The 27,912-nt window shown below is 36.1% G+C and overlaps 1 protein-coding gene across 1 annotated transcript in view; it reads right to left on the reverse strand.

Annotated features, from left to right (window-relative positions):
* The window catches only part of LOC150103500 (solute carrier family 12 member 4-like), a 336,194-nt gene that overhangs the window by 215,738 nt on the left and 92,544 nt on the right, over positions 1-27,912 (reverse strand). The window contains exons 6-7 of the mRNA XM_090397527.1: positions 6,708-6,838; positions 5,960-6,195 (exon numbers count right to left, since the gene is read on the reverse strand). Coding sequence (XP_090253653.1) covers positions 5,960-6,195; positions 6,708-6,838 — 367 coding nt within the window. The remainder of the gene's footprint in view (positions 1-5,959; positions 6,196-6,707; positions 6,839-27,912) is intronic.

The following is a 27,912-nucleotide window of genomic DNA, read 5'->3' on the forward strand; positions in this document are numbered from 1 at the left end:
TGGCTTTTTAGGAAGGTATCGCTGATAAGTTTAACATCTTTAAGTGCTTATTCATTGGAGCAAATCTTCAAAGCCCTGTTTTTTAGAGTATTAATAAAGGTCTTTTTTTGTTTTGGTGGTGGTGATAGGAGTTTATGTGTATATGTATGTTTTGGTTTCTGGTAAACAGTGAAAGAAAGGCTGCCAGAAGGAAGACGTGTGACAAGTTTATCTAGAAACAGAAGTGTGTTCTGCTTTTCAATCTCAATTGTGAATTGTATGTGTTTGTGTTATTTGTTTAGGTGGCTTTGGAAAGAGTCTAATGTCTGGCAGCCATAGGGTCAGATAGCGAAAACATCATCACTGTATCTAAGCCAGACTTTAAGTTTTAAAGTAGAGGAATCTAGAGGACGTTGCTCAAAATATTCCATATAAAAGTTAGCAATAGGGGGGATAATGGTGAGCCCATGGCTGTGCCTTCTTTTTGTAGGTAGAAAGTGTTTTGCCACACAAAATAACCAGAATGTAATACATGTGCGAAAAGCGGCATGATATTGGGAGGGAATTTGTCCTGTAAAAGAAGGATTGTGTCATTGATTGGGACATTCGTCAAGAGGGCAGAGATGTCAAAACTGATTAATAAATCATCTTTTTCTATTGTAATGTCTTTGATTATGTTTATAAAGTAGTCTGTGAAATGTAATTCAGCTTGTCTCTGTATATATGTGCATACTGTGCCCAGATTTGGTCACCTAGGTTTCTTCTTGATGGGGAGGAGGTGGAGAGGATCCAGAGGCGAGTGACCAAGATGATAGCAGGTCTGTGGAATGAACCTTATGAGAACAGGTTGAGGATTAGTGGGTTGCAAAAATTGGTTGATAGGCAGAGGAGGAGAGATATGATTGAGACATTCAAATTACTGAAGGGTTTCTATAAAATTAATTCAGAAGATATTTTTGAGAACAGGGCTGGTTGTGGGAGGACTAGGGGACATCCATGGAAACTAGGCAAAAGTGTGGTTAGTAAAGGTGTTAGAGCTGGGTTCTTTACTTTTAGAGTAGTGAATGAGTGGAATGCGCTCCCTGAGTCTGTGGTGGATGCTGTGACAGTGAATGAGTTTAAGGCGAGGTATGATAGATACTGTATGAATGTTGAATAGTTGTGATGAATATGATTTGGGGCCTCCCTCGATGAGTCTAATGACTCCCTGGAGTTGCCTGTAATAATAGTAATAGTAATAAATACTTCAGATGATGACCTTAATATGAAGGTCGAAACATCGGGAAATTAAAATAGTTATTTATAACACGGTTGTAGAGTCCATAATTTATCTAAAATGAATCTATTATCACATCCTTTGTGAAAGTGAACAATTATGTTCTCTTTGTATTCTTGTAGGACTCATTCTGTTGTAAGATACTTGTTTTTCAAGGCTGCAGTTGCATCACTAAACTGTTGGCTTAAAACAAGCAGTTAAGTCATACTACCTTATTAACATCAACTCTAATTCCTCAGGTTCCTCCTCACACACTATCGGTTTCCCCTCACCTCCTCTATTCTCTCTATACTAAAGATCTGCATATCAGTCACACTTACAAGAATGAAACATTTTCATAAACTGCTTATTAAATGTCATGAAAGCAGTGATTACCATTTTTCCATTCATATTATACTCCTGTAATCATTCTTCTGGTGGTCATATAAAAAAAAACACTGGAATTTTTTTGGCCTGACTGATTATTAATTGCTGCTGCTACTAATTTTTTGCTATTCTAACCACCCAAATCACCTAACTGGTACTATGTACTCCACCTCGTGCTCCATATGTACTCCAAAATCTTCTTCCAGTGTTATGCTTAATTTCTCCATTCATCCATTTTACAGATACCTTATTTGACTTCCTGACTTTTAGAATAGATTTAAACATTGTTCTGTTAAACAGTTTTTGACTACCACCCAAGCAGCACTGATCTCTTCTCCACTCAAACTCATTCCATGCTGTAGCTACATTCTCCTAAGATTTCCATAATCAGCAGATTGGTAGTTTCACATATATATCAATTTCTCCCAGAGTTATTCATATGACCACCTCCCAAGAAATACCCCATTTTTAATAAATCTCTGATAATACTATCAGATCTAAGACTCTCAATCATTTGTCCTCCATTATTTACTAAGCAGAAGTAAGTCAAATGGCTGGCCACTATCCAAAAAATCACTAAATGGCTCTTGCCAAATGGTGGTAGATTCAGTATCCCATTTTCCATAACATCCTCTGATGATATTATCAAATCTAAGGCTCTTGATCCTCATGTTCCCTCCATTACATACTAACCAAAGTAGATGTCCTTCAAAAACTTCAGATATTCATTTTTTTTTTTTTTTGTCACACAGATGCCAACTCTTTGTACCCATCTATATGGTAATATAGACGGGTACGAAGTATGGGTATGAATTACCATATAATTGTTAGGCCAATTTTCCCATATATTTCTATGTCAACATCCTCCACATTCCCAGTTCTATAGCATTATCCAATAACTATTGCATCCTGTCTACTTCACACTATACCAACTCAAAACATATCTTTATTCCTATATGGGTATCATTCTCATCAAACCACATTTTCTTTATTCCAAATTATGGGAATTTCTGTACAAATCAACTTGATCAATGCAACAGTTTTGTTCTTCTTATTCTTAATACTCCTGGCATTCATGAACAAACACAATAATTCATTTCTTGGTCTATAACCAGCCTTACCCAAGCCACATCTCAGCAGTGGCCTCTCCACAGCTGACCTTAACCACTTTTTATCACCATGTAATCTATACTTTTCTCCATACTCAACTATTCCCTTTGCATATCAGGTCATCCCATTCCTCTGCTGACCATCCTCATTCATTACTAGAAGCCACCCTTATGCCATGTTCTCTTAACCAACTTGAATGCCCCAATTTCTTTGCTAGGTTGGACTGGGTTGTTTGAATTTTCACTGAGACTACTAAGGCTATGAGGCAAGTTTACATCCAATTTCCTTTCAATAAAAAGTTCTTCACATCCTAAATTATTCAAATCCAGATCCTTCCAGCTCCACTGAATCATTGATACTGATTGAATTATGGAGGATTATACACTTTCCTGCCCATCTTATATTCTCATCTCTCTCTCTTTCTCTTCCCACTCTACTGCTTTTCCATATCACTTCTTCATCCTCAGATCTCCTCTTCACCTCTTTCATTATTCTCATCTCTAGCAAATGCATCTTCAGCTGATCCAAATCCATTCAAAAACTGATGGATGTAAAAACATGCATTTGTTATAATTTGCAATCCAGCTGTTTTTGATTCTTAGTGATCCTGAATAAAGGCTCTCCATCCTACTCAGTCTTTTGTCCTTTAAGTAACTGCAAGTTCAAGTTGGTAAGCTCTTTTATGTTGTCCATCCAACTCTTTTGTGGTCTTTCTCTTCTTTTCATTTCTTCAATATTCCCTAACCTAATTGCCCTTTTCCAATGATTCATCAGCTTGTATAATATGACCAAACCTGTTTAGCGATCACTGCCTCCAAAGAGCATTCTGTCTTTATATTATTTAAAATCTTATTGGTCATTCTTGCATTCCGTGGGATTCTTAATAGTCTCATCACACATAATTCAAATGAATCAATTCGATTTCTATCTTTTTTTCTTGATAATCTAGATTTTACATACATACATCACTATTGGAAATACCACTGCTTTGACAATTCTAACTGTCATGGTCTTACTCACACCTCTATCTTTCATAATTTTTGTCAGGCTCAACATCATTTTTTTCCCCTATGACTATCCTTTTAATTTCATCTTGACATTTACCTTCATTTCTAATTCTGGACCAGAGTAAATCATAACTTTCAATGATTTCTATTTTATCTCTCTCTATTATAAATTCATTTAAATTGCAGAAGCCAATCACTTTTGTTTTGCTGATATTTAAATTAATCCTGGCTTTGTTACTTTCTGTCTTAACCAATAGAATCAACTGCTCCAGAATCTTCCTTAGTTTTTGCTATGAGAGTTATATCATTTGCATATCTTAAATTATTTATTTTTCTACTACCAATCTTAATTTCATTTGGATCTTTGTCTAAATCAGCCATTCTCATAATACATTCACTATAAATATTAAAATGGTAGAGCGACAGCATACAACCATACTGCACCCCTTTTTTCCACTAGAACAGTGTTTCTCCAAAGACTGTTTTTACTGAAGATTCTTGGTTGTCATACAGCTCTCTTATCAAGAGAATTGTTCAGGTATTCCCATTGATCTCATTACAATCTACAGTTAGTTGTGATCCATGCAATCAAACGCTTTCTTATAATCAATAAAACAGATGAATACTTCATTCTGAAATTCTCTTGTTCTTTCGATAATCCATCTCATGTTTGCTATTTGGTCTCTAGATTCTCAACCTCTTCTAAAGACTGCCTGTTCTTGTGGCATTTCTCTATTCACATATGGCTCTAACCTTCTGCTGTATCTTTACTTGTATAACTTTACTTTCATGTGAAATTAAAATGATGATTCTATAATTCTCACAATCTCTGGGATTTGATTTTTTTTTTTTGGAATTGCAATGAATACTGATGTTTTCCAATCTCTAGGCCAGTATATTTTCTTCCAAACCTGTTGACAAATTTCAGTCAATACATTCACTACCTCATCCCCAGCTGCTCTCAATAATTCCACTGACACGCTGAGCTTTTCCTTTTGACAGCTGTTCATTGTTGATATCACTTCACTTTTCAATATCATGGGTTCCTCAACAAATTCTCTCCTTTCAAATTCTCCTTCAATATTATTATCCTCTACATACTCTTTCCATCTTTTTTCACTTCTTTTTCCATCAGACATTTACCCAAATTACTTTTTACAACTCCTAATCTAGGGATAAACTTTCCTGTAACATCATTTATTTTTCTAAACAAACTTCTTGTTCTACCTAAAATATTGCTTTCTTCAATTTCCTTGCACCTTTTGTTTAGATGTTTTTTCTTATCTTTCCTAGCCAGTCTTTGGAAATCTGTTTTCAGTTGTCTAACCCTTTCTTTGTTTCTATGAAGTTCTATTTTTCTTCTTTACTGTGCTATTTGGATAGCTTCTAATAATCATTTACAATCTTTCTTGTTGCTTTATTTATGACTGTACATTTTGTTTTTTCCCATAGTTCTTCTAATTTTCTTCCTGCCTTCTCCAAACTTTTTAATTTCTTTCAGACGTCTATTTTATAGTATTTAAATCAAATCTGATATTGTTCTTTTGTTTCTTCTTAGTCCTTAATTTCAATTTAATTTCAGCTATCAATAATTCATGATTTGTCCCACAGTCTGCACCAGGTAGTGTTTTTGCTGCTTGGATAGAACTCCTCCACCTTCTGCTGGCAACAATATAATCAATTCTGATTTCTGTATTCTCTATTAGGCAAAGTCCATGTGCACAATCTTCTTTTCATGTTGTTGAAAGAAGTGTTTGCAATAAATAAATAAAGCAACTGTTCTCAACCCCAAACTCAACATCCTGTCTCCTGCTTCATTCCTCAGTCCTAAACCAAATTTTCCAGTGATGCCTGCCTCATTCTTCCTTTGCATACAAAACTATATTTTACAATTGGCAAGATGGATTACTGTAATTATTTCTCCTGGAAAAAAATCAGTGATATTTGATATATTGAAACCATGACCATAAAATAAAGAAATAAATGTAAAAAAATAATTTAAAATGTCAAGATTTCCGATTAACAGGACATTTTTATACATTTTCAGATGATGCATATGCTGCTGGAATCCCTAAAAAAAATAAATAAAAAAAAAAAAACTTGTATCTATTATACAATGACAGAACTTAGGTTGGTGATATTTTGTATATATAAAAAAACTAAAAATAAAAAAAAAGCAGTTAGTCAATTTCAAGTAAATGAAATGTTTTTTTATACTTACTGAAGATCAGTTCTACCATAGAAATTCACAAATATTCCAACATACACAGACAGCAAAGATACTATAACACAGAACAATGCAACAGGAGCAAATTTGCTCACAAATCGTACTCCTATAAAAACAACAATTCCAACTAACACAAGCAGGATGGAACCATATGTTCTAAAATTATGATACATGATCTGAGGGTCTTCTCGAAAGTCACCATAAAGAGATAATCCAGGAGCCATATAATTCTGTTAAAAAAAAAAAGAAAAATAAGCAGCATTTTTTTATGCTAACTATATTGAGAGTATTGATATGACAATTTTTTGATGCTATAATATTAATTACAATAATAACATCTAAGATCACTACTAACAGGGCAAAAAGAGGTGTCTCCTTAGAAAATCAATTTTATTATAAATACTATAAACTAAATAATATATCTTGTCACTTAAAGTTGATGCACCAGATGCACAAAAAATGCCTAAGACTTTCTAAAGGTAGACTATGTTGTTATTCAGTGTTACACCATCATCCTACTGATTAGAAGCCTACAGTGATCTGAAAAAAGCTTCAAGTTTGACCTTTCCCTGATTATCTGAACTGCAGTTGACATATATTATAGACAATCTTTTTGTAGGCGAGATTTACCTGCCCCACAAACCTGAATACATGTGTAAATTGTCTTATATATATATATATAACTTAATTTTTCTTTTTAAAAGCAATCAGAATATTAAAATACTAGACTGACTTAACTCACCAAAAATATTTCCACAGCTCCAGTTATATACATGGCAGCAGCAAAAGAGGTAGCCAAATAGAAAAGAATACCCACAGCCCCTCCAAACTCTGGACCCAGAGAACGGGAAATCATAAAATAGGATCCCCCAGCTGTAAAGAAAAATCCTCATGTGATTAACATATCAATATCAGAATACATAGTAATGACCATCATCGTTTTTGTTAATATTACTAGTACTGCTATCAGCCAACAGGAAACCTAAGATCTACTAGGTAGCATTCTACTTCTCAATTAATTATATTTCTATTTCCTTTCGATTACTTTTCAGCTGTATGAGTGACAAATGGCTGAGAAATTGACATATCTGTTCTCCAACTACAGATTATGGATTTGAATATGGCATTAGCAGAACTGGAAAGAAGGTATGATAATCCTAATGCACATGGGTAACTGTCTAACGTGGCTAACTATCAATCTATCAGTATCTCTGGAGTGGTGTTGGTGAAGATTTATTATTATTATTACTATTCTACAGTATCTCCATAAAGTCTGGAGCCTTATCCTGGGAGACACAAACTATGAAAGTGGTCTGAAAAGTTCTCACCCTAACAATGAAAAAACGAATTTATAATTTCAAAATTATTTTTATTTTTCAACATAATCTCCCTTAAGATAATGGTGCTGTACCAATGCTCCAGCACCATTATCCCATCCCATCCCATCCCATAGTGGTTCTCAGTAAGATCTGCAAATTACCCCCTCTACAGCTGCAATCACCTCTAGATTCGAAGAAAAACAATGAGCAGTGAGGAAGAGTTTCAGTTTTGGGAAGAGATAGAAGTCAGAGTGAGCAAAATTTGGGGAATAGGGTGGATGCTCCAACAATTCATAGTGCAGATCCCTTAATATTCCCATTGCAAAAACACTTTTGTAGGCAGGTGCATTGTCCTGATGAAAGAACTTTTTTCCTTCTGCAAACTGGGTCTTTTCTCATGAATTTTTTTTGCCTAGTCTGGTTAAAAGATCAGAATAATATTCCCCGGTTATTGTTTTATCCTTTTTAAGATAATTAATAAACAAAATGCTTTTGGCATCCCAAACACTGATGCCATGACCCTTGTCTTCTTTGGCTTTGAACAACCGGCTTCTGTCCACTGTTTTGATTGCTGTTTGGATTCTGGTGGGTAATGGTGAATCCAAGTCTCATTCATAGTAATAAATCGATGTGCACAAAATCAGTTTTATTCTTGTTAAAATGCTCCAAGCACTGGTCAGAGATTTTTATGTGAATGCGTTTTTGATCTGCTGTGAGCAAGCGCGGCACTCGTCTTGAGCAAAGCTTTTTCATGTGCAATTCTTCAAGCAAAATAGACGTTCTACATGTTCTTTTGAAATGCCTATAATTTCAGCAATTTCACGCACTTTGACTTGCCGGTCATCCAATACCACATCGTGCACTTGATCAATGATTTCTGGTGTTGTTACATTTTTTGAACATCCTTCACATGGATCATCTTCAAGACTGATACGGCCATGTTTAAACTCAGCAGCCTATTTCTTAATTGTTGAAAACGAAAGAGAAGAGTGCCCATAAAGTTTTATGAACTTCGAATGAATTTCTTTTGGAATTAAACCTTTTTTTACAAAGAATTATATAACCACATGATACTCAATTTTATCCATTTCAAGGGATACAGACAACACTTTTACTTCAGATAGCTGTATTAAACAAACTACTTGATAGAATAACCATATCGCCAACAACGTCAGACTGGATGTAGTCGGTGTTCTCACTAAAGCCAAACCTCCTAAAACCAACATATCCAAAGACGAATATGCAGCCCTACAAGAAATGAAGAATAACAAAAAAATAGTAATCACCAAAGCGGATAAGGGAAACACCACTGTGGTGCTAAATCAAAAGGACTACAAAGGTAAGCTTAATGTTTAGTACGAGACCGTACTACTTATCTCCCTATTGAATATAATCCTACCAGCTCTCAGATTAGAACTCTCCATAGACTCCTTAAAAAAGTCACTTCTTGGCTTGTGGAGGTCACTAACAAACTAAAACCTTATAACTCTAGACCCCCCCCCCCCCCCGATTATATGGTCTCCCAAAAATACATAAACAAATGTGTCATTACGTCCCATAGTGGATGGCATTGATTCCCCCACATAAATTAGCCAAACATTTAGCCAAAACGCTCACACACTATACTGGCAACACACCATCACACATAAAAAACTCAGCCCACTTTAAAGCAGTATAGAAAACCTCTCGCTCCAACACACTGACATAATTGTCAGTTTTGACGTCTCCTCCCTATTCACTAATGTCCCACTCAAAGAAACCCTAGAACTCATCCAAGCCAAGTTTCCTCCCGATATCTCAGCCCTATTTCAGTTCACAATGAACTCAGGCTATTTCATTTGGCAAGGAAAGTTCTACAAACAGATAGAGGGGACAGCCATGGGTTCACCACTTTCCCCACCCTTGGCCAATTTCTTTATGGAGACTTTTGAAGAGAAAGCCTTAAACTCCGCACCACAAACACCCACTATTTGGCTTCGTTACGTGGATGATGTGTTCGCTATTTGGCCACATGGCTCAGACTCACTCCACTCCTTCCTAACACACTTAAACAACCAACACCCCAGAGTCCAGTTCACCTTAGAAAAGAGGAAAACAACACCCTCCCCTTCCTAGCCACTTTAATCACTCGCCATCTTGATGGATCTTTGGTTTTCTCTGTTTACAGAAAACCCACCCATACTGGCAGATACATTCACCAGCAATCCTCCCCCCCCCTCACAACAATATGGGGTTATAAAAACAGTATATATAACAGGGCAAAATTAATCTGCTCAGATGACAAGGCCCTAACTACTGAACTAAACCACATCCTCAACACTTTCTTAGTGGCTATAACCCCCAAAAAATCCTAAAACCAGTAAACCACGACCCCCCCCCTCCGCAATAAAGATTACACCAAATCTATCACCATCCCCTACATCCAGGGCACCTCTGAGAAAATAACCAATATCCTCACAAAAAATATGACCTTACTTCTTGTTACAGACCATATAAAAAGTTGGCATCTCTTATCCGCTCTACCAAAGACTAACCACTTCCCCTAGACCTACCTGGTGTATACCAGGTCCCTTGCAGCTGCAAAATGTCCTACTTTGGCCAAACAGGCAGAACAACACATATCAGGATTTCGGAACATAAAGACTACATCCGGTTTCACCAGTACAGCCGCTCTGGGCTGGTAGACCATGCCTTAGATACCCACCATAGAATTCGTTGGAAGAAAACAAAAATAATACACCGCAGCAAGTTTAAATACGAAAGATTATTCAAGGAATCATCAGCAGCTCTAAAAAACGTTCCTAACCTCAACAAATTTGGGTGTATGAAACTACCCCAAATTTGGGAGACTTACATTATGAGAACTTCAGCCCAACTGCCAAGACAACCAAATTAGCCCGCCAGAGGGCACCATTAGGACTTTAGGAACAATATTAGTTTCTTGCTTTCTTCCTCATTTGCTTTTGTTAGTGCCTGCATGCACATACCATATCTTTATGTTCCTGAAGATGGCAACGTGACTTTGCCGAAATGTAGAAGTTATTCATTAAAGTCACCTTTAATTAATATACTTTATATGCGTTGTTAATTCCGTAAACTAATTACCAGTTATTTGATAGAATGACTTGCAATTTCACATGGATGCTTATGAAAGATGTACCAACTTAGAAAAAAAAATTTTGCTGATAGTGTTGCCATCTATGGTTGAGGCAGAGAACTTTTCAGACCACCCTCATACCTATTACATACACAAAACCTATCATACCTCTCCTTAATCTCATTCACTGTAAGAGAACTCAGAACTAATTCTGGCAATTTATTTCACTCATTCACCACTCTCCAGGCAAAAAAAAATCTAGTTCATACACACCCTACTAACTAAATTCTTACACAACTTCCACGGATGACCCCTAGTTCTCTGTTTTTTATTTGTTACATATTGAAAAATTCCTTTCCATCAATTTTATAAAACCATTTTAACAAAATAAAAGTTTCTATCATACCTTCTCTTTTCTGCCTATCAAATAAAAACTTAACTCATCTCTGAACCTTTGCCACCACCTCCTAGTTCCCAAGAAACTCAGATGACCAAATCTGTGCACAATAGTTAAGATGTGGTCGAATCATAGCCATATAAAGAGAGATGATAACTTCCCTATCTTTACTGGTCAGTATGTTTTCCAGCATCCACATAATCTTTTGAACTATTTTACCAACTTCTGCAATATGCCCTCTGAATTTCAGCTCTCTGTCCACCATTATCTCCACGTATCTGGTCTCATCAATTTCTTGCAATTCAGTAGCACCAATATGATATGTCGTATAGACCTTTTCATACCAAAGTGCATTATCTTACATTTTGCATGATTAAATTGATAATCATTATCCTTTGCCCACAATGTCAATTAACTTAAATCATCCTGCAGGATATCTATATCACCTTTAACAACTACTGCTCTCACAAGTTTTGATTCATCAGCAAACAACTGAATATCATCTCCCTTAAATCTTTCTCTATATCACTGATATACAAATTAAAGAATAGTAGCCCTAGTACAGAACCCTGAGGTACTCCACTAGTCTCCAGATTCCACTCCATCATATATTACTCTCTAGTGTCTGTCAGCTACCCCCACCCCCTCCATCCATGCTGGTAACTTCATATCCATCCCATTTGCTCCAACTTTTGTAATCGTTTTTCATGTGGTGTTCTGTCAAATACCTTTCCAAACTTCAGTATCATGGTGTAGCCATTTCATTTATCCAATTCCACTATCACTTTATTATAAAATGTGAATAAATTACTAAGACATGACCCACCCTTTATAAAGCCATGCTGCTCACTATAGAGCAGTGGTTCTTAACCAGTGTTCCCCAGAACATTTGGCTCCTGCGAACTGGTTACAAGTGTTCTGCCGGTGAAAGATGTCATATGACAGAGTTCTGAGCGTAATTGGCTCAGAACTGTGTCGTGATTTAATCCTAACGACTGAAGACTGCAATGCATATTTACATCTAAACCAATAGAATATCGTTTATAGCTCATGTGTTTGAGGGAGGGGCATCTCTTTTACAGTCATTCAGTCATGTAATATCACACAGTCCATTTTTAATATGTATTTGGTTTATGGGTTGTTGAACATCGTAGTAGCACACGATGAATAAATTTATTATTAAACAAAAATGTGTGATGCGGCAAGTACAACTGGAAGTAGTAGTAATGACATTGCTGCAAATATGTCTCATACAGAAGACAGCATTATACGTAGTAAAATAAGAAAAATTAATAGACAGTATTTGGACGAATATTTAAGTTGCAGTTTTACATGGACCAGTGAGGAAGAATGTCCTATTTCCTAGTGTCTTGTATGTGAGGAAAAACTATCCAATAGCGCAATGGTTAATGCTAAGCTGAAACGCCACTTTACTATGAAGCACGCCAATCTTCATTCAAAAACTAACAATTATTTAACTTCCTTAAATACACACAATTATGACTATACGAAATTCATTTGGCACAGTTAATACATTGAGTTGTGAATTTTCATTACAAGAAGAAGAAGAACTAGTTACCTTGTCAATGGATCGTACTCTAAAAATGAAATTCTCTGAAATAACTCCTGAGGAATTTTGGATTTTTGTCCAAGCCGAATACCTAGCTCACTCCACAAGGGCACTGAAAATCTTGTTACAATTTTTAACATCATATTTGTGTGAGCTCAGTATCTCACTATTAACCAATATAAAAACTAAAAAGTGTGAAAGAATTATTAATATAGACAAAGAAGAGATGAGGGTAGCTATATCACACATTAGACCTGATATTGGCAAAATCTGAAAAAGCTGACAAGCTCAAGTATTGCTTGTGTGATATTACGATGTTGTGTAACATCGTAATATCACACAGTCCATTTTTAATGTGTATTTGGTTTATGGGTTGTCGAACATCATAGTAGCACACAATGAATAAATTTATTATTAAACAAAAATGTGATTCTGAGGTAAATCTTAATGATGGGGCAAGTACAACTGGAAGTAGTAGTAATGATGGCTTATTTTAATTGCATTAAAATAAGTTCCATTTGTATAAAAGTCAAGTCCATGCTATTTTTATTGTTAGTTTTATGACCCTAATGCTTTTGGTGTTTCCCAAATTTTTCTTATAATCAAAAGTGCTCCTTGACTCTGAATAGGTTAAGAACCACTGTTATAGAGTATTGCATCCCTATCCACCCACTATTAGATTGTGCTTTTAACTAACTTTTCCAATACTTGAACAACCAATTCTGATATATTAATTGGTCTGTAGTTTGCTACCCTCTGCTTGGAGCCACCATTATGCAATCCAACTATCTTATTCTCTTTCCATTCCCCTGCAATCCTGAAAGAGCCAAGACTTCGATTAAACAACTTTATCAGAGGTAATGCCAATTCTCATATATGATAACATAGTATGTGGGCTGGCATGTGAATCCAATCCTACTGCTGTGATCCCATTGATATTTGTTAATATGCTGAACACCTGTTCATCTACCTTAATTTTGATATGCATCTCTGTCACATCAGCAGCTACAAAATCTTCACCTGGATGATACACCTTTACAAAATGATCACTCAGCAACTCAACTATTTCTTCTGCCTTTATCATCCTACCATCAGCATTGATTAAAGCAATTCTTTCCATAGTCATTTTTCCTCTTACTTGCTACATAATGAAAAAAACTCTTTTGGATCAAGTTTAGCCTGCTTAGCTAATTTTCTTTCATAATCTGATTTGGCCTTTCTTACCATACTTAGTCACCCTTCTTACTTGCACTTCATACTGCTCATGAGTATGCTGATCACTATTTTCTTTATATTCCCTCCACAATGTTTTCTCTTTTTTAAAGCTCTTGCTTTATATTTGTACTAATCCACTTAACACCCACTTGGTTGGTTCTCTTGACCTTGGGAATATAGTCTGATACTGCTTCTCTCAAACAATCTATGACTACTTCTTTCCCATTCAAATCGGAAACCTGTGAAATCATATTCAGTATTACATAATAATTTCTGCACATGAACAATTATCACAGGGGTAGCCAGACACATGCTCGATTGTATCCTCCCCTAATATTTCTAGTTTCCCTGGTTTTGTACTTCCAGAAACACTCACTAAACAACATTTTCTCCACAAATCTATCTCACAAACCATTTAAATGTGGCCCATCAAGTATATATAAGTCCTTTCGTCCATCAAATTCACTCCATACATCAATAAAGTCACATCATTCCTTATGCAAGATTTTGAAAATGTTGATAAGCGACTGCATACAGAAATAGGTACAAATATACACTTCACAATCACCTGCATAGGTTTACTAAGAGAAGGACACCTACTTGTTCACATTCTATAGTAACATTATAGTTGAGTTAGACAAAGGAATGGATAGACCATGATACATTGACTTCACTAAATCTTCTGATAGGATACAGCTTGGAAAACTGTTTAAATTGGAGATTTGGATTTGATTATAATGTATTAGTATAAGAGGTTAGGTGACTATCATATCAAAAAGTGGTATATGGGGGGGGGGGGGGGAATGGGTCTGCAAGATTTAAGAGTGGTGTACCAAGGAAATCAGTACTTGCTCCACTGCCAATCAATTTTTATATTTCTTTAAAAGGTACCTCTGGCATAACTAAAACAAAAAACTACCAATAACCATATAAGAAATTATATTCTTAGTTTGAATATAATTTGAACTTCGATGAAAAGTAAAGATATTTTGTACTGAAAATAACAGTATACCACAGTGTGTATGTAGAAACAAGCAAATTAAAGAACAGGGATACAAGGTATATACAAAAATTGGTTTACTATTTAAAAATGGCTGCTGCGTGCTGGAAATTAATACTAAAAATAAATAACATTAACTATTTTTTGGTATTTATATAAGATGAGAATCTCCAAAACGTTTAGGGGAGAGAGAGAGAGAATCATTCTAATTCAGGTTAGGCTGATGTAAAATGGCATTATAACTCTCTCCGAAAAGGCATTCATATTTAAAACTGCTTCTATGGATAAGATGAATTTCATCTTGCAGGATAATGTGCTTGCAAAGTTCAGACTTTTAAGGTTTCACATATTCAATACTGATGTTCATTAATTACATTAAAGTTTTTAATGTAATTACATTAAAGTTTAAGGACTTGACAAAATTTTAGGAAGTTGATGATGATGAGAAGACTTTTGATGAATGTATTTGCCAGTAAAGATAGGTTTCTGATAAACACTGGTTGACAAAGTACCAGAGGCTGTGCAAATAAGATGTCCAATAATGGTAAACTCCCAGCATTTTCTTTTTCCATTTCCAGAATGAGGCCAAACAGCAAAAACATCAACAAAATGATAAATTAAAGATGTCAAGAAATTATATTCTTGGTTTGATTCTTTATCCAAGTGTAAGCAAACAAAAGTTTGCCATTGAAGTCACTTCACAACTGGGTTACTTGTATATAGAGGCTAATGACTTCACATAACTTGCTTTATTATCCCATAATGCAAAGCACATATCCTTATGGACACATAAATGAAGCCTCAAAAAAGGCTGAAACCGGTCTGGGTAGCGACCTCCCACCATAATGTAATAACAGCATACATTTCCTAGGAAATGTGTTTTTACATTATGGAAAATACCTAAGAATAGCGATCAGAACTTTACCACCTTTGCTGTGAGTTGTCCGGTATTGTACCACATACTAGGGTCACTTGCATTAGCTCACGCTAGTGATCGCCGACACTTTATAGTTTACTATATTCGGCATGAAACTCTGATTCCGATCTCTGAGTTTCTTATTCGGTTTTAAAACAACGTGGGATTTAATATCCCCTTAATTTAAATAATTTATATCACCGAAATGAAGCTTATTAGCTCTTTATATTTAAGTAATGTAAAATGCTATTCATTATGGGAAGGACCACTACCCAGACACACCTTATTACTAAAATACTATGGATTAGAGATTTTTTTTGAAAGTTTTTTCCACTTGGTTATATTATAAATTAAAGATGCCAAGAAATTATATTCTTAGTTTGAATATACTTGAGTTGAATATATACTTGTGACACCTTTTGTCTACTTGTATAGAGAAATATGACTTTTGCATTACTTCAACTAAGGTTGAAGTAATGCCTCTGGGTCTGGCTGCCATTGATGAGATCTCAATAAAGGTCGAAACCAGTCTAGGTAGCGACCCTTTATATAATGCATAGTATTATACAGTCTTCAAGATGTGCTTTGTATTATGTGATACTAAGGCAAGTGATGTGAAGTCATACCTTTGGCACGAGTTGCCCCAGTCCTGAAAGATACTTCAGACACTAACTTTGTTTGCTTCCACTTGGATAATGGATTAAACCAAGTATATAATTTCTTGGTATCTTTAATTTATAATATAATCAAGTGCAAAACTTTCAACAAATAAACATTCTTGATTTTTTTCAAGAAACTATTCAGGATTCTTGATGAATGATCTGGTTTGTCCAACATGGGCAGTTAACAAAAGTGAAAAAAACTTAGCAATTCTATATGTGAGAGAGTCAATACAATTCACAATAGCTTTTAATGGACAACCATCTTTATGAATTTTTGGACGACAATATAAATGAGGAGTCCTTCCAAAATGAGTGTGTAATTTATACAAATTATTGTGATCCTAGCTAGCTAATAATCTCATCAAGAAGCTTAATTTGAGTGTGATTTTGTAGGATTATAACTAATTTCTTGATAAGTGGAGGTATCCTGTAAATGGCAATCTATCTTCCTCTCTGAGTCGAACCTTATCAATTACCACTATAGCTTTTCATTCATCCACTTTTGAAATAGCTACGTGTTCTCTTTGTTTAGGGGTGCTTAAGGGTGAAAAGCTGTATAAATGAGAGGAGACCATACAGCTTTTAAAGGAATGCAGAGAACTAACCAAGACTTCTGACCTAATGTCAAATCTTCAAGCTCATTGTAGTGCACCTTGTTAGGTATCTGCCTGGATATGGAACAGTGGGCTGGCAATTTGGGATTTTGCTGACCAAATTGTATTCTTATTGACTTAAACCACAAATAAAATGATGGTACAACATGGCAGAATTTCATGCTGGCTGGCTTGTTTAACTGGCGTTGCCCAGTTAAACAAGGCTACTGTTGATTTTGCTGAAGAACAAATCCTAAAATAAACCCCAACTGAACATCACCAGAGTTCAAGATCTGAACTACCAACATAAGAGGATCTGAATGGCAAAGAAATGGAGTTAGCTGAGGAATTGGATAAGTACCAGATCGACATAATAGGGCTGACTGAAACAAAAAAGACAAAAACTGGCGAGATCTTTCTAACCAATAAATAAAAAATGTAATATTCAGGCAATAACGATCAGGGGAAAAGGAGTAGCTATAGCATTCAACAGAAAATAAAATGCTAATCTTCTTGAATGGCAGGCAATATCAAGTAGAGTGATGTGAGCAAATATTAGAATGGGGAACTGGACAATGAGACTTATTTGCACCTATGTTCCCACAAAAGGTTCTGCTAAGGTAGAATTGGAGGAATTTTTTGAGGCTTTAGAGAAAGCAACTGACACAATGAAAAAGTTGGTCCTTGTTGGGGATCTAAATAGCAGAGTAGGAAATAGAATACATATCCATACTTAAAGTAGAAAAAGCCATCAAAGGCTTGAAATGTGGAAAGGCAGCAGGAGTAGATGATATTCGACCAGAAATGCCGAAGTATGGTGGTATAAGAGTCTTACAGTGGCTGCACTGCATAGTTCAGAAAGCCTGGACAGAGGGACGAATTCCCGATGATTGGAGTAGAGCTCTCATGGTACCCATATATAAAAAGGGAAATAAAACTGAATGTGAGAATTACAGAGGTATTTCCCTACTGAGTGTTCCTGGCAAGATCTATGCAAGTATACTTGAGAAACGGTTGAGAAGAATTGTGGAAGAAAAGCTTGGTGAAGAACAAGCTGGATTCAGGCCAAATGGAGGCTGTCAGGATCAGATCTTCACTTTACGACAAATAGTCGAGAAAGCATGGGAATATAACAAAGATTTGTATTTAAGTTTTGTCGATTTGGAAAAGGCATATGACAAGGTGCCCAGAGAAAAGCTATTCAAAATGCTACAGTTATATGGTACCAATGGGGCATTATATCAAGTCTTTATTTGAATTGTTAGCAGTTAGAATTGAAGTACAGAAAGATGGTTTGATATTCAATCTGGTGTCAGATAAGGATGCATTATCCCCCTCTGCTATTCATTATCTATATACTGATCACATCATGAAGGAAAGGGGTATTAAACCTGATATCAAAATTGGAGATGTTTATTATTATTATTAAGAGAGACCTCCAGAGAGTCTGAGACTCATCGAGGGAGGCCACATACTACACACATCAGCTATCATACTTATTCTTGAATTTATTCATACTGTTTGCACTCACAACATCCAATGACAATCCATTCCAATCATGCACCAACCTCTAAGAGAAAAATCTAGCCCTCACACCCACCTTGGCAGCCTTCATTCTCAGCTTCCAAAGATGCCCTCTCGTCCTTTCCCCACCCTCCATAAACGGAAAAAAATCTATCAATTGAAATCCTGTATGAACCGCGCGGTTAGCCTAGTGGCTTTGCGCTTCGCAACCATATGCCTGGGGAAGGAGTGTCCCAGGTTCGATTCCCGTTGTAGACGTGAGGAATTTGAGGATCTTCCTCAGGCATAGCCAAGTTAGCCGGTCTTGGGCGCGGTCAGTAGGGTTTTTTCCGCCAGTTTATCTGGCGTTTTTCATCCCGCAAACAGGCAAACCGGCCCCGTGAACATACACCTCTACAGTCAAAAATATATCCCCCCAGCGGCAGACCAGGCGACGGGTCGGTTGGGAGTAGTACTAACAGGTAGTCGCATCTAAGTAACACGCGGACCCTGCATAGGAAGCGGGAATAACGCGAAGAAGAATTGAAATCCTGTATGACCCTTTCAGAAGTTCGTAAGTCTCAATCATATCACTCCATCTTTCTCCTGTTTGCTAGTGTCTGCAGTCTACAAATTCTCAATCTGTCTTCATAATCAGTATTCCACAATCTTGATATCATTTTTAACACTCTCCTTTGTACTCTCTCCAATATATCAGAATCACAACAGAAACCAGATGCACAATAGTCCAAGTGAGGTCTTATCAAGGCCTTATAAAGAGGCAAAATAACATCCTTATCTTTACATGTGAACAGCATTGCATTGTTTCAGCATTGCAATTATCTTTTGAGTTGTATTTGCAATCTTTGCCACATGGCCTCTAAACTTTAACTTTGTATCTATTAACACTCCACGATCCCTAGCCTCACCAGTTTCTTCTAGCCTAATCCCACTAATATAATATGACATTGGATATCTAATCATGCCGAAGTGAATGACTTTACATTTACTGACATTGAACTGACACCCATTTTTCCATGCCCACAATTCCAGCCTATTCAAATCATTCTGCAAAGACTGCATATCAGCAGGATTCCTGATTACCCTACCTATCTTTGCATGATCAGCAAATAAGTGTATGTCGCTTGTCAAATCCTTCCCAATATAATTAATGTACAGATTGAATAACAGTGGACCAAGCACTGATCCTTGTGGTACACCACTTGTTAATTTTATTTTATTTTTTAATCTTTGTACTGGTTATGGGCAGTACTACCCTTACATCATGTCCAGACTTGATATAGGCCTAAGCATTTACAAGTGTTTTACACTATTCTAGTTATCCTTGTAGTCATTCTCTGGTGGCAACACCATTCCACCAGTGTGCCCTGTAGAGCTCTCAAGGAAAGAACTTTTATATCCTTCTGCATAAACCCAAGCTGTTTTAAGTCTGTATAACTATCTGCGCTCCATACGCCATGTAAAGAGATGGTGGTGCTGGTAAACCTCGGAGTTGCCCCCATGCTCCTCCCGTAGCTTACTAACTAGATCTTGGTTATTTTTTATAGTAGTTCACTTTATTATTATGGCTATAGACTAAGTGGGTGCCCTGTTCCCACCACCTGGGCATCAATTACCCAAACATCACCATCTCTTTTAATCACTAAGTCTGGCTTAAGCAAACCTGTGGAGGTTCTATAATGTGGTTCCACCGGGTCTCCCAACTTTTGTTCTTAAAGCGGTTGTTCAGAATGGAGACCACGGCATCATGCCACGCAGACCTCATGGGTGCGGAAGCAACACTGGGCTATATGAGATAATATCTCACTGTAGTGGCAGTCAGCCCAACAGTTTGAGTCGTCACTACCCATTGAGCTGTGCTGGCTCGAGTAGGCAGGGCATTGATCCTCATCCTGATAAGGTCAATATATTCGAACCCAGGGAGGAGTCTGGTGCCATCCCTTACCCAATCATGCTGGGGAGGCACCAGATATGACTCTTTTAAAGGAGAACCATCTACAGAACAGTGCAACAGAGATGCCCACCTCTTGTGTTCTGTGGGTGCTGACTCAATTAAGGTACCCTAATAATGGGACCAGCCTTTAGCCTGCCTAAAGTCTTCTTGTATTAATGGGCTATAGAAAGCCTCTCTGCAGATGGGGAAAGAAGATAGTTCTAACTTTGTGATTCTTGAAAGCCGCAGGCGTGGGATCAGTCATCTAAGTGATGGAACCTGAGCCCAGATTCAGATCCTCCCCCCTGTATACCACTTTTTGATATCTGGCAGTCAGCCATCCTCTTATCCATGCTAATATTGTATAACCGAAACACATTTTCTCCAATTTATGCAGCAGTCTGCCATGCTATATTCTGTCAAAAGCCTTAGCAAAATCCAAAAGCATCATGGTGTAATATCCATTCCACTTGTCTAGTTCAATGATAACATTGTTATAGAATGTGAGCAAGTTGCTAAAACATGACCTTCCCTTAGTAAACCCATGTTGCTCTTTGCAAAGTAGAGATTCACTGTGAACCCATTTCTGAATGCGGGGCCCTAACCAATTTTTCCAAAATCTTCACCACCACTCCTGAGATTCTAATTGGTTGATAGTTGGATACATCAGTCTTTACACCACCCTTGTGCAATGGAATTACCTTCCATTCTTGTGGAATCTTCCCTGTTCTGAGACTCATATTAAATATCCTGGTGAAAGGAATGGCCAGTTCAGCTGAACACTCTTTTATTACACGTGCTGATATTCCATCAGTCCCTATTGCTGAATTCTTATTCAGTTTGTGCAACAGCTCTAATACCTCGGCCTCACACACCCGTGTTTCTTCAACTAGTGAAGAGCTCAATGTTGGGTTCACCAGGTTGATAGCTTTTAATGAAATGGGCACTCATTAACTGAACAAACTCTTCTGCATCTGTAACCCTCATGCCATCTGGATTTAGAAAAGTTATTCTTTCATATTCATTCTTTCTTTTACTTGCAGCATATCGATAGAATTCTTGGTTTGTCTTTAGCACGCAGAGCCAGTTTCTTTTCATAATCAGACTTTGCTTTCCGTACAACAGTTGTGACTATTCTAGCCTGCTGTTTATAACGTTCATAACGGACATCATCCTTATACAAACGGTATTCCTTCCACATCGTCCTTTTCTTATGAATCTCTTGCTTAATAAGATTACACATCCATTTGACTCCTACTCTATTTATTCTTCGAACTCTCGGGACACATTCTGATATCACATCATTTAAGTATCGTTTAAATGCTTCCCATGCACTGTTGATAATCTTTCCATCCAGCAACCGATCCTATTCCAATGAACTCAGTATACTCTGCAGTTGGTCATAATTTTCTGCTTTGTAGTTCAGCATGCAACGTTTACTGAATGGAACATTCATAAACTTAGTCACTTCCCAAGTGAGTACCGCATGATCACTGTCACCAACTGGAGACAGAATAGTTACGTCTTTAACTGAAACGCCCTATGACAGTATAATCAAATCTAACACTCTTTGACCTCAAGTTCCTTCTGTCACATGCTGCTTGAGGAAGTTGTCCTGCAACAGCTCAATAAATGCATTTTCATTCTTCTCATGAAATTCTACTGATACCCAATCAATATTTGGATAATTAAAGTCTCCCATTATGATTACTTTTTTCACGCTCATCTTTTCTATTTGGTGATGCATTTCTTTATTTCAACTCTTTACTTTACGCAGATGATGTTATACTTTTAAATAAATCCAATACAAATCTGCAAGATTCCCTTATTAAATTGAATAACTGTTGTAATAAATTTGGTATGAAAATAAGCAATAACAAAACAAAGACAGTGAAAATAGGCAGAGTCATTGAAAATATCAACTGCATAGTGAATAGAGAACTGAGAACAAGTAAAACATTTCAGCTACTTAGGCACAATTTTTAGTGAAGACAGTAAATTAAATATGGAAATAGACAAGAGAATATCAACAAAGCCAGTATGGTAGGAAGTCAACTGAATAAATTTATATGGAATAAAAGAGAAATTAATCAAAACTCTGAATTAGCTGTATACAAGACAGTGTTGAAACCAATTTTAACATGCATTAGACCAGAGATATGAGCGTTCTGATAAAGATTAGAGATGTGAACAGATGGCATCAATGGCAATATCGTATTAAAAACGAGGATATTAGGAAAGAACTTGACATTGTTAGCATCCAGGAATGTGGTAGCAGAGCTAATCTCAGGTGGTATGGTCACTTAAGGAGAACTGAAGAGGAAAGATTAGCAAAACACGTGTTCTCTGCTAGGGTTGGCAGGAAAGAGACCTAGAGGAAGACCAAGATATCGGTGGATTGATACAGTAAATATTGCCTTAGAAGACAGAAATATAAGATCTGATAATGTTGGAGTGTTGACAGATAACAGATTGATTTAGAAGTAAAATGTTCAGAGGAAGTTAGTAATGATGTAACTTCTTCATGTGGTACTGTCATAATATCCTACACCCCTTGAGGGTATATGTCAGGAATCTGATGATTATTCTTTTTTGTTTTAGTGGAAGCATTACACTAATTCAGTAGTAGTGCAATTACTACTGAATTTTGTAGTAATTGCACTACTACTGAATTTTGTAGTAATTTCAGGTTATAGTTTGTTAGCATCTTTACTTGAAGAAGCCAGACAGATTGTGTTTGATATCATGCAAAAAATCAAGAGATGGAATGGAGCTAGGTGTGGCAGCAAAATCATAAGCTAACACACTAGTCTTAATGTGCTATATTAAGACTAGTGTAACACATTAAGACTAGTCTTAATGTGTTACATCTGACAATTGCCGTCCAGAAATGTTAACTATTTATTAGTAAGAGTATTTCCAGCAGTAAATTTTTGCTTATGATATAACGATTCATATTTTTGCATCAGTCTCTACGAATGTCTTTCCATAAGAATGGATTAATGATTGTTTTGAAACATTTAGAACAATGTCCAGTAATTCGTTTTTCAGATAGTTAAATTCCTTATTTCAAGATTTGAAATACTGAATATTAGGTGAATAAATCCTGCTGCCACTTACTATGCTAGGTTGTATGTTCAGGTAGACAGAATTAGTGGATGTAGGAGCAATGTCATTGCCCCTACATGCCACTAATTCTGTGGCATGTAGGGGAGTCTGAATGAACTTGGAATGAAGTCTGAATACTTTGAGTGGAGCTAAGTACATACGTCCATCAACCCAGCTGTTTAAGTATTACAAATCAACAATTCTAACATGAAAATCATACACATAGTAACATTTTAATTGTGAATATATATAAAAAAATCTCTCTTAAAAATAACAAAGAAACCCCAAAAATATGAAAAAATACAATAAAAAATTTCAAAAATAATAAAAACATACGAATCCCCTCCCAAAAAAAAAAACCCTACAAAAACTAACTTCTTTCAATAAAAACTCTTTATTTCATCACATTTGAGGCATCAATACAAACATTAACAATGTACACCACCACTTATATTTCAAAACCTGATCTCCTTTTCCTAAACGAAACTAAGTGGCATCCTTCAACTACATCTTGCATGATTTATTATGCAAAAAGGGAAGAATATATATGCTTTCATAAAATCTGATATCCCTGCTTTTTGATCTGCCCTCGCTCAAGATTTTCTTACCTTAAGTTATAGACTTCATTTGCTGTCTTTACTACTCAGCTAATGCTGACAACCATGCTGCCTATATATATATATATATATATATATATATATATATATATATATATATATCATCATATATATATATATATATATGATGAAAAAGCTTTAATGACTGATACCGAGAGAAAAAAAGATGACATGGTATATTTGAAAAGATACTACTAGTTTACTAATTTTGTTGAATAGATCAACATCTTCAGGTATCAAAATCAAAGAAATATATAAAGAATTACAGAGACTTAAAATTGTAATAACAGAACAAGTAAAAGAGACAGCAGCATGTTTGAAAACAAAAAGCGAGCTTGAGTTCCAAAAAAACGTATACTAGGTGCTGTCGCGAGTGCACCAATACTGAACAGAAGCAACATGTGCATCAGAGAAATTGAAACTCAGGCTGTTATTGATATGAGAAGAATCTAGAGAAATTTCTCTAGATTCAATCTTTCTCTCAAGTTCATCATAGCACACATGGATGTTAGAACTTTGAGTCCAGTCCAAAACATGTTGATGCCCTTCGTCTGAGTTAACTGAAAAGAGAACGTGGCTAGAGAGAGCGCTGGCACTAGTCCTGTTATAGGAGATATCTCTATGGTGTTCTTTCAAACGTAGAAGGATGGATTTAGCAGTCTGGCCATAGTATGGCTTTCCACAATCACATAGAATCTTGTACACTCCTGGAAACTGAGTTGGAAGATGTTTCTCTTTAGGTTTACTAAGTATTGAACGAAGGTTTGGGAGCGTAGTGAAGCAAGTTCTAAAGTTAAACTTCTTGAGAATTTTTGCCAGTTTTGGTGAAAGAGAGCTGATGTAAGGCAAAGAGATGAAGGCTCTGGGGGAAGAGGGATCTTCAGAAGTAGTTGAGTGACTGGGGGAAAGAAATTTGTCAATTTTCTTAGGAGAGAAACCATTATTAATAAAAGTTTTTTTTAAGAAAAAGGAGTTCATTTTCAATTTCTGTTTCTTCTGTAAGTAAAGATTTTGCTTGGTGAGCTTGAGATTTTAATACTCTCAGCACATCTGGTAAGTTTCATGTCTAAAAAAAAGGGGAGGCGGTCATCGGATTCCAGTTCGAAGGTAAAAGAGATTTTTTCATGACACTTGTTTAGGTGGTCTAAAAATAAATTGAGGTTGTTGACACCATCTTCCCAGATGAGGAAAATATCATCAATATAGCGATACTAGAATTTTGGTTTAAGGTGGAAGGAGTTAATAGCTTTTTCTTCAAAATCGTTGAGAAATATATCTGCGAGAATTGGAGAGAGTGGGCTGTCCATAGCAGCTTAAATTAATTTTACCTTGTAAAGTGCAGTGGCACATAGCGTGTTTCTTATACACATGTATTTTTCTGATGATGACTTCAATACAAAGGTCAAAACGTCAAATTACTTTCCTAATATTAATTAAAGTAATTATTTTAACATGTGTGTTGTTTCTCCCAAAATTCTTAACCATGAATGCTAACCACTGTTAAATATTTGTAACAGCAGGAAGACAGATGCAGGATGTGGTTATTAGAAATCCAGTTGGATAGCGACTACTTCTATGTTGGTGTTAAGTGAGACTTGCTGGAAGAGAATATGGTTGCCCACAAGGATGGTGACTTCTCTGTGGGAAAGCTCACACCCCTTTCCTTACAAATGATGGTAACATTTTGGAATGCTGGATCATCACTCCTCTTCAGGTATGTTTCCTGCAAAGAGAAGTGTATTCAGTTATACTTCTGCAAAACAGCCTTGATGTCATCAATGTTTTGTCAGATCTGCGGCAATTCATTGTATGAATGTTTCATAAGTATTGGATTTTTTCTTTTTTGAGAATTGTGGATGGCCAGTGTCCATTTCTTCATTTTCCAGAAAACTATCAAAGATATGAAATTCTACTCCCTCTAGGTCAATCAGCATATTAATGTTTTATCTTGCTAAAGGAGCAGGGTTGGGGTGAGGGTCGAGGAATCCATGCTATCTGTTGATGAGTCATCTTAAATGGCCTTAAAGCATGTCTTTGTTCCTCTGTGGTGCAAATTCCATTATATTTTTAATAAAAGGATTTTCATTTAGCAAAACCATTTTTGGAATGTCTTCAGGAGTCAAGATCAATTTTTCTCTTTGATTCACTCAAAGGAGATAGCAAATCATCTTTTAGGGATGCTGTATGATGGTTGTTAGAAGATAGATTGACATATGTGTCAATGTGCCTACTGACACTTTCTTTACATTTACCTTCTTGGCAATTAGGAGGATTTAGCAAATGTTGCTACTGTTGTGGTATATTGTCTCTTTGCCTCTTGATAGGAAATGCGTTGCTCTGTTTTCAACTTTTGGATCTCCTTTTCATTCTTTCACCTTTGCCATGCTCAGGAGTATGCTGGGTGGTATCCCTCACAGTTAGAACATTTCAGCATTTTGCTCTTGCAGTCTTTATTCACATGATCTTTATTGCTACATCAGGCACAGATGGTAGCCATGACAAACAGTTTGATAATGACCATATGTCTGACATTTAAAGCAGTGCAAAGGGTTCACAAGCCCAGCATGAGGCAGGGGCGGAACGGGCGACTGCCACAGGCGAAAAAGTAAAAAGGTGAAAAACTTACAGAGTTTATGTTACAATTATACTGGAGGAAGAAAAAATTAAAAAAAAAATTAACTTGGATATATCATATATTTAAAAAATATCAAATTTATATATATACATATTTATAAAGATAATTATATTTTATTGTAATTATATAAGCTCCAAATAATTATTTTTATTTTGATAATCCCTGGGACAGAAACATTTAGATCTAAAAAACTATTATAGTCATATAAGATGTTATTATCTATAATTAAAATTATCTAAAATTTCGAGCAGGTGGCATATTAGTTAATGTCGGATAATTATCAGTTCTCTTGCTTACATTATTAGTTGGTGCCGAAGTTCAATTATATTGATGGTATATGTGTGATAAGACATACCTAGGATAAATGAAGTCATTAATGTGGTTGAATTTCATTGATTGGAGTTTCGTATTATGTGTCGAGATAGGCCTAATTTATATGTGTATTACTGGTAAAGACATAACAATTTAGGTGCTAGTTGCATTTTGTTACTAGATTATGAAGATGGAAGCTCAGCAGATCTGTTTCTTCTTCTTTGAGTGCCATCTCCTATCGGAGGTCGGCGACCACCTTGGCAAATTTTGAGCGATTCTCAGCTATTCTGAGCAGTCTCTCAGAGTTCATACCAATCCACTGTCTGATATCTGCTAGCCAAGATTTTCTTCGTCTTCCTTGTCCTCTTCTTCCATTTATCTTCCCTTTTATAATCAATTGAAGTATCTTATATTTTTCATTACGAAGTAGGTGACCGAGATATGCAGTTTTCCTTCTTTTTATGGTATCTAAAAGTTCACGTGATTTCCCCATTTGTTCCAGTACTTCCTGATTGGACGTTTTTGCTGTCCATGGGATTTTTAACATTCGTCTGTATAACCACATCTCAAAGGCTTCAAATCTTTTTATTGATGTTGTCTTCAAGGTCCAAGTTTCTGCACCATACAGCAGTACAGACCATACATAGCATTTAACCATGCGTACTCTAAGTTCTAAGTTTAAACTGCGGTTACACAGTGTTGATTTCATCAAGAGAAAATTTTTTCTTGCCATTTCAATTCTAACTTTTATTTCCATTTCTGGATTGCAATCTTCATTTAACCAGCATCCGAGATATTTAAACTTTGCCACTCTTTCTATTTGTTTCCTATTTAAAGAAAGTGCTAAATTAAGAATTGGTTTCTTACTTATGACCATGAATTTAGTTTTGGTGATATTTATTTTTAATCCCATTTTTTCACTCTCTGCATTTAGTTCCAAAAGATTTTGAAGATCCTGAATATTGTCAGCCAGGAGAGCTGTATCATCGACATATCAGATGTTACTGATGATTTCACCATTTACACTAATCCCTTCCTTTCTTCCTTCC

The sequence above is a fragment of the Typopeltis vanoorti genome, chromosome 9 (genome assembly GCF_054136105.1).
Source record: "Typopeltis vanoorti isolate ZY-2024b chromosome 9, IOZ_Tvanoo_1.0, whole genome shotgun sequence".
Classification (NCBI taxonomy): domain Eukaryota; kingdom Metazoa; phylum Arthropoda; class Arachnida; order Uropygi; family Thelyphonidae; genus Typopeltis; species Typopeltis vanoorti.